General features: G+C 41.9%; 1 protein-coding gene across 1 annotated transcript; it reads left to right on the top strand.

Moving 5' to 3' along the window:
- The first annotated feature begins 4,833 nt into the window (after window positions 1–4,833).
- On the top strand, window positions 4,834–13,107 carry Ibsp (integrin binding sialoprotein). The gene is made up of 6 exons (XM_055594623.1): window positions 4,834–4,887; window positions 4,976–5,026; window positions 5,115–5,189; window positions 8,641–8,703; window positions 11,988–12,146; window positions 12,601–13,107. Exons 1-6 carry the CDS (start codon window positions 4,834–4,836, stop codon window positions 13,105–13,107), a joined length of 909 nt encoding a protein of 302 aa, XP_055450598.1.

Below are 13,107 nucleotides of genomic sequence, written 5' to 3'. Positions count from 1 at the left end.
GGCAAACATGCTTCTCTGGAAATCAATCCGGTACTTTCTCAGAAAATCGGGAATAGTTCCACCTCAAGACCCAGCTATTCCACTCTTGGGCAGACACCCTTAATACTGCTCCATACAACAGGGATATTTGCTCAACTATGTTCATAGTGGCTTTATTTGTGACAGCTGAAATCTGGAAATGACCTACATGTCCCTCAACCAAAGAACACGATGGTCTTAAATAGGAATTAGCGTTGGATCTAACCTTGGAGTCGGTTGTTTCTAGATTATGGGATATATATGAGTTTTGCACCAGATGGAACTAAGTGTTGGCAGGAGAAGCAGACACACGCCCCTTCCCTCGTCCAATTGATAACCACTTGCAAATGACGCCTTTGGACCTCATAGCTGTTTTAGTTCTGTGTCCCTGCCAATGCTTTTCTCCACACACAACTGTGAGCATTTAAAAGCAAGTGCTGCATTTTCTTGCTTAGCTCCCCCTGTCCTATAAAATACTTTGCTTTGGTGGAAAACTGAACAATTCAAACTTTGCACAACTGAAGCCTATGGAGTTGAATTGAATAAAAGGAGCTAATTCATCTTCTCTTTTAATGATCTATATTTTCTAATAATAAAAATAAAATAAAAATAATGCAGAAATACTTTTCTTTAGCTAACCCCCCTGAAGAATCTAACGGAGTGACTGAGACCTGAGCAACAATGGCATTTATCAATTTCAGTAAAGTAGATGCCAATTGAGAAGACTAAAGTGACGGGACAGGAAAAGAGAACAAAGCATTAAAGCAGATTTTCCTTTGCAAGCTTAGGAAACATTCAGTTTGCCAACTCATGCACTATGGGTTTATTTCCCAATAATCATTCCAATAACCACAAAACACTTTCTGGCAGTGCTAGTAATTTTGTTTCATAGGAAAATATACATATGAAGACTAACAGAAATAAGCCCAACTTCTGAAAGACTTTGTCAGGCGGCTGATGGACGCAGCTGTAGAGAGCCAAGGCCAAGCAATGAGCCAAGCTCGGAGAGTTCTGTGGAAGAGAGGGAGGAAGGATAGAGGGAGCAGGAGGGGTCAAGGACACTGCAAGAAGATCTACAGAGTGAACTAACATGGGTCCGTGGGGGCTCACAGAGACTGAACCATCCACCAAAGAGCATGCATGGGCTGGACGTAGACTCCTACACATATGAGCAGATGTGCAGCTTGGTCATCATGTGGGTCCCCCAACAATGGGAGCAGGGGCTGTCTCTGGCTCTGTTACCTGCCTCTGGGTCACTTTCTCCTCTCTGGGCTTCCTTGTCACTCCCAGGTGGGAGAGGATGTGCTTAGTGTGTCATGACTTGCGATGCAGGGTGGATTGGTACCAACTGGGACTCCCCTCTTCTGGGAGGAAAGAGAGGGGGTAGTGGGAAGAGGAGGGTGTGGTGGGGGGACTGGGATCAGGATGCAAGGTGATTAAATAAATAAATGGAGAAAAAGAATAACAAATAGAGTGCGAAAAATAAATCTCTCTAAAAATACAAAAGAGAAGGAAGAGGAGGAAGAGGAGGAGGAGGAAAGAAGCCCTAGAGTGTACAATGACGTGGCCCCATTTGCACAACCGAGGATACTTACCAGATGATGCAAAGAACTTTTGCTTCATAAAAGGTTAAACCAACTTGTTGGTCTGAGCCTCAAAAGTTGCCACTTTCACAGTCAGCTTTAGCAAAGCTTGGACAGTCTGGCTGATTTAATCATATCAAATTTGACTTCTGAGTCTCTGAAATGTATTTCAGGAAAAAAAGAATGGATACTGAAATACCTCTGGGTGTCAACTCATTCTTCTTATTTGGAGCCTTTAAGCTAATGTGCTGCTGTGTGTAATAGCAGCCAGTTTTCCTTTCTTTCAACATGGCGAAAATCCTGTATAATTGTGTCAGTTTAAATGCTTAAGTCTTTTGCTATTTATTTTATTTGAAACACAGTATATTATTATATATATTCTGAACTCTTAACTACCATCTTCTTCTAACCTTCAATTAAATCCCACAATGCAAACCTCTTGGCACTAGACCCACCTTTTATGTTTATTCAACTGAGCCTGAATCTTGAAAACGTGTTGAAGTTTGGGATTTTTCTGGTGAGAACCCACAGCCTGACATCACACTGGCCTTGGCCCTGATTGGCTGTTGAAAGGCAGAGAAGGGTTTATAGTCAGCAAGAGCAAGTGAATGAGTGAGTGACAGCCGAGGGAACAATCCGTGCCACTCACTCACTCCTGCCAGGACTGCCGAGGGGTAAGGCTTAACGAGCGGGCTTTTCGCCTCACAGCCAGACTTGGAGTTTGTAATAGAAAGGTGGATCTTACCGCATTGGGCACAATGGCTCGGGCTGAACTTTTGCTTGCTATGAAACAGGACCTCTGAGATTCTTTCCACCAGGCTTGCTGACCTAACCATGCAGATAAACTGTTCAGACTGGTAACATGAACTAGTAAATTATGCATCTTACTGTCTATTTCTCCATATGCCGGCCAGCCATTTTTCTCATGATGATGCATTCAATGCAATCTAATTGCAGTGCTATTTACACTTATGAATTGCCTAGATATATGGATTTTCCATAAAGTATAACTAATCTGTACTTCAATAATACGCAAGATCTTTTCAATATGTTCTGTATTAAATTTCAAAGTGTTCATATTCTGTAGCTCTAAAATCAATATGAAAATGTATGCCACTAGAGAAGTAAATGACTTTGCAACTTATTTGTAATTAAGTGTTTAATATGACCCATTTAAGAATGTTTGAGTTGCTTAAGTCAGCAGGGGCCACTACAGAAGTCTCTGCTGTTTGATGAATCAAGAAGTAAGCAGGGTGAGACCAATGTGGGCAGCCAGTTGAGGTATTCACATTTCATTTGCTGTTTTTACATATAAAATATTATCCCTTCCATGCTTTCATTCTGTCATGTTTTCTTGTGGGAATTTTTTATTCTCACAGCCTTGTCTACAGTTCTGTATATTTAAGTTTTTAGTTTTTTGCATATTATAAATATTACATTTCAATGAAGCTATAAAGCAACATTCTTCCTCCTCCTTCTTCATTGCTATTGTTATTGTTTTTGATACATAGAATCTCATGCAGCTTAGACTTGCTTCAAATGAACTAATAGCCAAGGATGTCCTTGAACTCCAGATTCTCCTCATCTACCTCCTAAGTATATGTAACACCAGGACTGGCTACCCTGATCTTCCTAACAGGCGGTCCGTCCTCATGGACCAGCCCCCTCTATTCCTCTAAGTTTGTTAAACTATTCTCTCTCTCTCTCTCTGCCTGTCTCTTCCTCTCTCTCTCTCTCTCTCTCTCTCTCTCTCTCTCTCTCTCTGCTGCTTCCTTCCTCATTTCCCTCCTTTGTTTACACATAAACAAATAAGAGAGATTCCAAGACACAAGTTGGAGAGGACACTGAAGACGTGTGTACAAATCAAAATTCCCACACCAGCAGTGCTTCTCATGCCGTACTCTGTGTAATGGTCGTCTTAGTGTCTAAGGCTCAGAGTAGATGCAGCGAACACCAATGATGAGGAAAAAATACAAAAAAAAAAATCCCCCAGAGCGCGCAACACATGACATGGGTTCTGCACACTTAAAATCCCTCTTTACAAATGTATTTGGAGAAATTGCTGTTCCCATTATATCGCCAAATTGTCACTGTGTATGAAGCAGCGCCCATCAGCTATGGGGCAGCAGGCGGCAGGGTTCCAGCTGCATTTGTTCAACCTCGAGAGGACAGTTTTGAAATAGAAATATAGGGTGATGTTTCAGTGTCTGCTCCTGTTTCTGATGAAGCTGTGTGGATGTGGGGAGTTGCTGCTGCGCCCCAGGACTGTTCAGTGCTAGCCACCTGCTGACAGTTGCTTCTTTGATCGCTCCATGGAGCTCCATGGACACCTATCCCAGTTCTCCCTCCACCGACGGATGGAGAACTTAAATGGAGCCGAGGAGACCAAGTGGAGAAGATTTATCTGACACCTCCAGTTGTTTCTCTCCTCCCTCCTTTCTCCTCTCTTCCTCTTTCCTTCTCTCTCCCTTCTCCCTCTCTTTCCCCTTCTCTTCTCACTCTCTTCCTTCTCCTCTTTTTTCTCTCCTTCCCTCTTCTTCTCCCCTATCTCTTTCTTCCTCCCTCCCTCATATTCCTTCCCTCTTCCTCCCATTTTTTTCAGGCCCCCAGCCAACTATGAAGTATTCAAAGGCATTCATAGGAAAAAGGCCCCACTGCCTATTTTAAGAATGAAATTTCAGTTCAAAAGTCCATGCACAGAAGCTGGAAACTTGTGGTAGTCCACGGGTAAATGAACCCTTGTAAAACATTTGAGCTTTGCTTGAGTTTTAGCTATTAGCAACTGAACAGGGCACACGTTTGCACTGAAAGACCAGCTGGTGTGGTTGGCATTTCCTTGTCAGTGGTATGTGGTGCTTTCTCCACCCCAGTGTGAAGCACCCCAGGTATTTGGATCTGGGTACAGGGATCCAATGTCCTCGACTGAAATTTAAAAAAAAAAATCACAGAAAAACGGGTGAATCAAATGTGGCACCCAGGGTCATTCAGCCACATCTACAGCCTCAGTGGAAACAAACACAGACTTCTTCAAGGCTAGGGGTCAAACACGGGTCCTCATGTGTGACAGGCAAGTACCTGCCTAACCTCTCCAACCAGAAAGTAATTATCATTCGTTCAAATGAGAATTAGGCAAAGTAAAATCAATTGATTCATTTATGAGCCAATCAGCCATGCACTATGCTTTAACATGTATTAATTATATCCCTTTTTTGATTGCAGAAGTGATTCCAAAATGAAGACTGCTTTAATTTTGCTCAGCATTTTGGGAATGGCTTGTGCTTTCTCCGTAAGTTCATTGTGGAAAAACATATCTTTGGTAGTTATACATTTTTATGTAAACAGGGCATGTAACAGTAAAATTTTCTTCTGAACAGATGAAAAATTTGCATCGAAGAGCCAAAGTAGAGGCTTCTGAAGAAAATGGGGTAACTGACCTTAGAACATTTCTCTAGCCTGTGCTGATTTTAACGTGAGTGTCACTAAGATGACGATGCCATTTTCTTACTTGTGCAGGTCTTTAAGTCCCGGCCACACTATTTTCTTTATAAGCATGCCTACGTTTATCCTCTAAAACGGTTTCTAGTTCAGGTGAGTGCAAAACTTAATTTTCCTTTCCACTCATTTAAACTTTTATTACAGGGACCAAGTTTAAGTCTCAAAAATCTAAATTTACCTTCAACACAATTCATCCAAAAGGACTTCTTGCTATGAATGCTTGAAATATATATATGTATATGTGTGTATATGTATGTTTGTATGTATGTGTGTATGTACATATATATATGTTTTCTTTCAACACAAGAGACACAGCACACAGAGTTAAAGCAGTGAGGTAATAAAAGCAAGTACTATTACAGGTAGAGTTTAAGTGTTTAGCTAACCTGCTGACAATAGGTGAACCATTTTATCACCTATTGACAATAAAGCCACTGATAAGGTCACTAATTGTCTTTAAGCTGATTTGCATGTTTGCTTCTGTAGTTCACCATGGAGACAATCTGTAGTAGACCTGCTGATGGTGACTCAGTACTGTCATACAGCTGTTCACTTCTGACTTTTCAGCATCCTCTCAAGGTGGACAAGCTAAGGTCATGGGCACCAGAGACTTCCAACAACAGTCTTGGTAACTCAGTGTCAGCTATCATCATTCCTGGACCCCTCACCTTGTTGAGTGGCAGAGCTGTATGCACAAGGAGCACAATTATGAGGGGGTCTGGCCCAAGCACCGCAGAGGAAAGAGAGAAACATGTGAAATGTAGGAAGCCTGTGAGAAAACACACACACACACACACACACACACACACCAAAATTTGTAAACAAGAAGGAAAAATAAGTAAAGCTAAAAACGAGACAGCCCATTATTGCTGTGTTATTTGTAAAAGAGGCTTCTGCATAGCGGAGGGAGGGTGTGGTAATGATTTTTAAATACACAACTAACTAGAGTGACACTATTTTTGTTACTGTACAGTTTGGGTCCACAGCCTCAATTATGTCCATTTGACCCGGGACTTCCCAGGCAATGAGAGCAGAGGATGCGAGAACGCAGCCTCGGTGCAGCGGCCTGGCTTCGAGCCTCAGCATATGTCAGGCTGACCTCCTCTAGCCCATGCAATGATAGGAAATCATGACCCTCAAGTATTCCTAGCACCATTTTAATTATAGGGAACTTGTGTGGCCGCAGAAATGATGATACAATGAATTATAGGGAACTTGCGTGGCCACAGAAATGAATGATACAAGAGCTGTGGCTTTTCAGAACTGCCTTCCAGTCTTTGGTTCACCTCAGGCCCAGAAATAAGCAGGGTCCATTTGGAAACTTGTTCCCTTTCTAAAACAGAGATGATAAAATTTCTAGTTCTTAAGTAGCTGGCGAACTTTTGTAAGATATCTAATATAGATATAGCCATTCCCTCCTAGATACTTTTTATAGATATAGCTCCACAGTATAGCAATATTGGTAAAGTCACACTTTTTATTACTGGTAGGCTCAAAGTCCATCGAAGTAAAATACACACACACACATACACACACACACACACACACACACACACACACACACACACACACCCATATACACATATGAGGCTTGATCAAGTTAAGCAGAACTTTTAAAATGAAGTTCTACATCAAATACGACTTTCTGAGGTATTTGTGACAAATTCCTGTTTTTACAAAGTTTGGTTTCTCCTAACTTCTGTCTGTGTCTATTTGTCCTCATGATCCCATGCGATACATTTTATTGACTTTGAAATTTATGTTCTAGTCAATAAATCTGTTTATGGGCAGTCACCCCTAAAACACCAACTTGCATGTAATGCATCAGATGGGTTGCAAGTCTACTATAGGTTGTCTCCATGATGAACTGTAGAAAATAAGTCTAAGTCAGCTTACTTTAGTATCCTATGCTGTTTTAGTGTAACCAAAAATTACATTTTATGGTGAAGATGGTATTTTATTAATGTGCCAATATAGTGATTCAAAACAGTAACAAAACAAGATACAAACCCTCAAGGCATTCCATATGGCGTTTAAAAGGTTCCCAACACACACACACACACACACACACACACACACACACACCCACACCAATAATAGAACATTAGTTGAGTTAGGGAGAAAATTAGAAGAAAGGAAGCATGAAAAATATCTAAGATACTCCCAGCTAAGAAAAACAGCTCTGGCTATTTAAATATATGGTCTTCTATATTTTATTTAATAAATGGAAATAGTTCAAATATAATGGTTTGTTTTATTCCCCTCTGGGTGTGGAACAGCACAACTACGAGTCATGGCAGTACAGGGAGGGCCTAAGAATTCTTTTTCCACCCAAAGTTATTATTGGCCCCAGGCAGCAAGCATTTCACTTCCTTGGCTGGCTGACGTGGCCGCCTGAAGCATGAGGCCGGCAGGACTGCTGTCAGCCGCACAGGGATGGCCTTCCTGCAGTCTCACCAGAAGATAAGGGTCTTTCTGCACCATGTTATCCAGGGGCAGGAAGCCCAGCCGATCGTCAGAACCAAAGCTCACACAGATAAGCCAGAAAATAGAGGAAGATTCACTTTAGGTTATCTTTGGCAGAAAGGTTATGAATTTCCTCTCTTAGAGTTTTTGATGCTTGTATAGAGTTCATTTAATTTTTAAAAAGAAGAAATCTCAGAATTAGGGTATGTCTAATGTGTAGTGTTTGCTCTGACTGTGATCCACAGCCTTGCAAGAATATTAAATAAAATAAATAAATAGATAGATAGATAGATAGATAGATAGGAAGAGAAAGAAAGAAAGAAAGAAAAAAAGAAAGAAAGAAAGACAGAAAGAAAGAAAGAAAAGCAACAACAGGAAGACCCCAGGAAAGCTCATTGACTCATGGTTTATATGTAGAATCCTTGGTTTAATTATTATCATCACACCAAATCATAAGTGCTTTTATATATTTTATCTAATTTAACCATGTATATACCAGTTATTTTAAAGTTAGTTTTAATTAAATTGAGAAGCTGGGGATACAAATTTAATTCCTTTAAATCAAATTACAATTTAGATTGCAGTATTTAAGAGAATTATCAAATAACAGTTTACACTTTTTGGTAAGCTAAACCAATATCACTGATATTTTGTTAAGAAAATTAGACGATTGAAATCTATGTGCTTACAGTTGGTTGGGGAAATCACACAGTTTTGGATGGTTTCTTCTTGGAGAGATGTCCTCCTGCAGAGATCCTGCATTCTTTCAAAATTAAGCAATCTGACTTGTTATTTTGGGTTTTTACATAAAATGTATTACGTGAACACACTACATGTGTTTGGGAGGGTGACAGCGAGTGTCCTCGTCCGCACACTGTTCATCAGTTCTCGTTTCATGTGTGCCCAAATGGACTTACCCTTCACTCCAGCGTCAGCAAATCAGTCAGGCGGACGGCACTGTCAGTGTCTCTGTGTTATAGTTTAATTATCAGGGGGACTTTAATTCTTGTGGCGTGTGTATGTATGCACCGTGTATATACACACACGTGCACCCACTTTGTGTGTACGTGTGTTTTAGGGAGGCAGCGACTCTTCTGAGGAAAACGAAGATGGCGACAGTTCGGAACAGGAGGAAGAAGAGGTAAGCCGCCCTGAATTCCTTCCATGACAAGCCAGGCAGCGCGAGGAAGCGACAGGAAACTCTTCTGTGAGTTCTGGACTTGGCAAATGGCCACTGCCACCTTGCCAGCTACTCATTACCTGCTATTTTGGACAGGTTGAATGTTATTTAAATTAGAAACAACTAAAATAAGCTGCTTCAGACACCATTGCAATTTGGGGTTAAAGTTACCTAGACGTGGCACATACACACAAAAATAGTGTCTGCATTTTAAGGGAAGTGCAAAACCCATTAAAAAGCAGCATGGCATCCGTTTATTTGTACTTGGTGCCCATGACAGTAGGTGAGAAAGAGGTAAATTCTAAACGTGGTGTGACTCGCCTCCCTTGGTGGACACTATATGAAGTGCTAGCTCTACCGTGGTGCCCTGATCTAATCTACTGAATACAGTTTGTCTCTTTAATAATAATTTAATAGGTTTTTTCCTTATAATTAGGTTGAGACCAAAATATTCAAGACATATAAACATCTTCCTAAAGAGTTAAAATTACTGTAATTTCATGGCTTAAATCCACTTATATAGCTTGTAAATATGCCATTATATTTATAACTGACACCCTTGACTAAGGAAGCATACCATTAGGATATATTCTCCTGGGTAGTCAATTATGGCTACTCTTGAATTAGGAACCTTCTAAATTCGGGTGTTTCTGGGTGGTATTTATGAATAGGAAATGGCAGTAAGAAATGGAACATCTGTGTTGCTCTCCTGGAAGCAAAAGATGTGGTAACTTGAAGGTGATGAAGTATTAGGGTTTTTTTTTTTTTTTCTTTTGGCTAAGTAATGTTTCCTGACCACTTGAGGGAAGGCCTTAAAATAATGCCAAGCCAGGGACAGAAAACATTTGTGCACTGCTTCCTTCACAGTCTTGCTGTAGTTCAACCATTCCCCCAAACTGAGACTCATCCATCTGACTGTAGGTATTTTCTGCCCAGCGACTGTGCAGCAGGCTTTGCATGTCTCAGTTACGCCATGAATCTCTACACGGCAGTTCTCTGCTAGCTGTGGTGGAGGTGATGGTGGATACAGAAGGGTCAGGCCTCTGACAAAGTCACGATACGCAAAATGTTGCCGGCCGTCTCTGCATATATAGGTCCCGCCATTTCTTCTATTCACATCCCCTCAGACCCAAGACGCCCGTGTTAAACTCTGTTTAAGCAAAGAACTGTTCTGTGCCCCCTCCTGTAGCTGCCCACACTCTCTAGCTTAATTCTGATGCACAGATGGTGCCCGGGAAATAGTTGATGATTTGGTTTTGAAATGTCAAAGGAATAGATGCTCCGAAGACCACCCACTCTCAGTAATCATAGAGAAGCGGGCAGATTCAGAAATCTTCCATCTGCAAGATTCCTGGCATTCTTTCATCGTCATTTCTTCTTTAAAACTTAATTCACGGTTCCAGTTAGGTACACAGCCCCCAGGAATTTTGTTCACATGAGGAAGCTACTTGGGACCATTTTATATTTGAGAATAACAACCCCCACCCCTCAAATTCACACTAAAATTTTTAAGTTTTTAATTTTGTATTGGAACATACATGATAACATTATCAGCTCCTTGAAACTTCAGAAACTGAATATACAGATAAAATTAGCACTAATATAAAAAATGGCTTATGCTTAATATTTCATTAATCAGCTCTCACCTGGACTACCATGACTAACTTTAACTGAACAGGTTGGCTTCTGCTTGGGTTTTTTTTCTTAACACAATACTTTCTATATACAGCACATCTACATATTCTATATATAGGATGACATGGTACACATTCTTTTGTAAGAGGCTTCTGTTGTTTTGACCTTCAAAGATTCTTCCATATTTTCTTATTGAGTGCCAACACTATCTGTCAGTATTTCACTGTATAAATGCGTTGCAACATCTGATTTATTTGAATATGGGCATTTGGGTAGATTCCAAATTAGGATTGCTACATACGTGATTCTAGGAACATTCTAGAACTTCTTCAAGTGACTATATGCACTGATTTGGGGAGGCTATTTTACTTAAAAGTATAGTTTCTGAGTCAAAAGGTGTGCTCATGTCCAACTTTAGTGAATGTGACCAATAGGCTTTCAAAAGTAGAACAACGAACTCCCCACCCTCAGCTCCACATTCTTGAGAGCACTTGTCTATTTCATTAACTTTGGCCATTCTGGGGTTAATAGATCTTAACATGTGTGGATAACTTTTCTATCTACTAAGACACCTGGAGTCTGAGACTGAGCCCCAGGCCCACCCAGTTCCCTTCTTAGTTCGCTTGCACAAGAACATTCTTCCATTAAGTTTCTGAGCCACCAAAGGACAGTAGAGGAGAAGCTGTGGACGTTGGGAGAGTGGCCACTCTCAGTCTTGACCCTGCCACCAGTGAATTGTCACCCACTGGACTCCTTCCAAGTGGCTGTGTCACTACACTGCAGCTTTTCACCGATGAAATGAGGGTACAGGAGCCGACTAACACAGTCTCTGAGGCTCAGACTCTTCTCAGTGATGCTAGTGATTTCTCCTTACAGCACATGCTAGAACCAATCTTTTTTTTTTTTTTTTTTTTTTTTAACTGATAGCATAGCACTTGTGAGCTATTGGGCTCACTTAGCTTGGAAGGGTAGATGTGAGTTGTACCAAACACTTCACAGGCACTACAGAATTAATGAGAAAAAAATCTTGCTTTAGTCAATTTGTTTCCATGAGCCAGACCAAACCCGGATTTAGTTTGTCTTGCTGAAATCTTAACATGATCCTAACATCACAATCCCCCAGAGATTCCTTTCAAGTAAATTCAACTGTCCGGTACTCATTTAAAAACGACGACTTAAATATCTGAAAGCCAGACTTGTACCAGCAAGTGTTAATTATATGATAGACTAGCTCACAGCATAAATACAGGAATAAAGTGTTAAAGGTCACAATGCACATTTGTTCAAGTCTTAGGGTTTAATCATCCTCATGTAACAGCTTTATACCCGACTGTGAGTTTCAGGTCCAGAAGAAACAGTTGTGCACCAAATATCTAAAGCGCAAATACTGTTGAGATGATCAAATAGAAAACATGAATAATTGAAGCATCCCACCAGCTGACAAATAGGATTAGCTGACGTTGAGTTCTTAGAAATCAGAAGGCAAATGGCACAGAGGGAGACAGTGGCAAGGCAGCTGAGGACATTTCCAGTTAGTGCCTCAAAGCCCCAACAAATCTTGACCTTTATTCCAGCCATGATAAATTTTGAACTCTGAATATTTTCACCAGGAGACTTCAAATGAAGAGGAAAACAATGAAGAGTCTGCTGGGAATGAAGAGGAAGAGGCTGAGAACGTCACACTCTCTGCTGTGACACCCAGCTATGGCACGGAGGCCACAACTGGAGATGGGGCTATGGAGTTAGCTGCCCTCCAGCTGCCTAAGAGGGTAAGGAACCCCAGACGTTCCTTCTACTTTCATCTCTGCTGATGTCCACGTTCCCCTGACACTATTCACATATTTGATACCTTCTTAACTTAGGTTATTATTTCATTAAAGAAGCAGGAATAGATATACTTTCCCTGATAACAAACGAGGAACGATATTCTCTAAGTTTCCTTCCCAAGCTATTACTTGACAATGTACATCATAGCAGAAGCCAGCAGCAGGTACAGCATACTGGACGTAATGGGCAGAGAAGCAGCACCCTACATCAGAACCCACATGGTAGGATTCTCGGGTACACCCCCAACCCCTCTGAAGTTTGTTGTTGTTGTCGTCAAATCTTTCACAAATTAAATTCTCTTCAACTCAAAACAGCACCCTTTAAAAAAGGCCCTCGGTACAGAAGCCCTGAGTTTTTCACAATAAGGTCTGGATGATTCCAAACTTCCCTTTGTAGGCCGGAGATGCAGAAGGCAAGGCTGCAAAAATGAAGGAAAGCGACGAAGAAGAAGAAGAAGAAGAAGGAGAAGGGGAGGAAGGGGAAGAGGAAGGAAACGGAAACGAAGAAGCGGAGGTGGATGAAAACGAGCAGCTCGCCAACGGCACCAGCGCCAACTCCACGGAGGCGGACGGCGGGAACCGCGGCAGCGGAGGGGGCGTCACCCCCACGGCGGGCAGCGAGTGGACCACCGAGGCCGCCGCGGCGACTGCGCGCCCGACCCCAGCGCCCGAGGCCCTGGAGCCCACCGCCGCGCCCACCGGGAAGAGCACTGCCGAGTACTGGGGAGAGTACGAGCAAACGGGCAACAACGAGCTCACCACGGGCGAGTACGAGGTGTACGACCAGGAGCAGGGGGAGCCCCCTCGCGGGGATAACTACCGAGCCTACGAGGACGAGTACAGCTACTACAAGGGGCGTGGCTACGACGGCTACGACGGCCAGGAGTACTACTACCACCAGTGA

The sequence above is a fragment of the Psammomys obesus genome, unplaced genomic scaffold, assembly GCF_907164565.1.
Source record: "Psammomys obesus unplaced genomic scaffold, mPsaObe1.curated_primary_1811, whole genome shotgun sequence".
NCBI classification, from domain to species: domain Eukaryota; kingdom Metazoa; phylum Chordata; class Mammalia; order Rodentia; family Muridae; genus Psammomys; species Psammomys obesus.
This window is presented reverse-complemented; position numbering and strand designations above follow the sequence as displayed.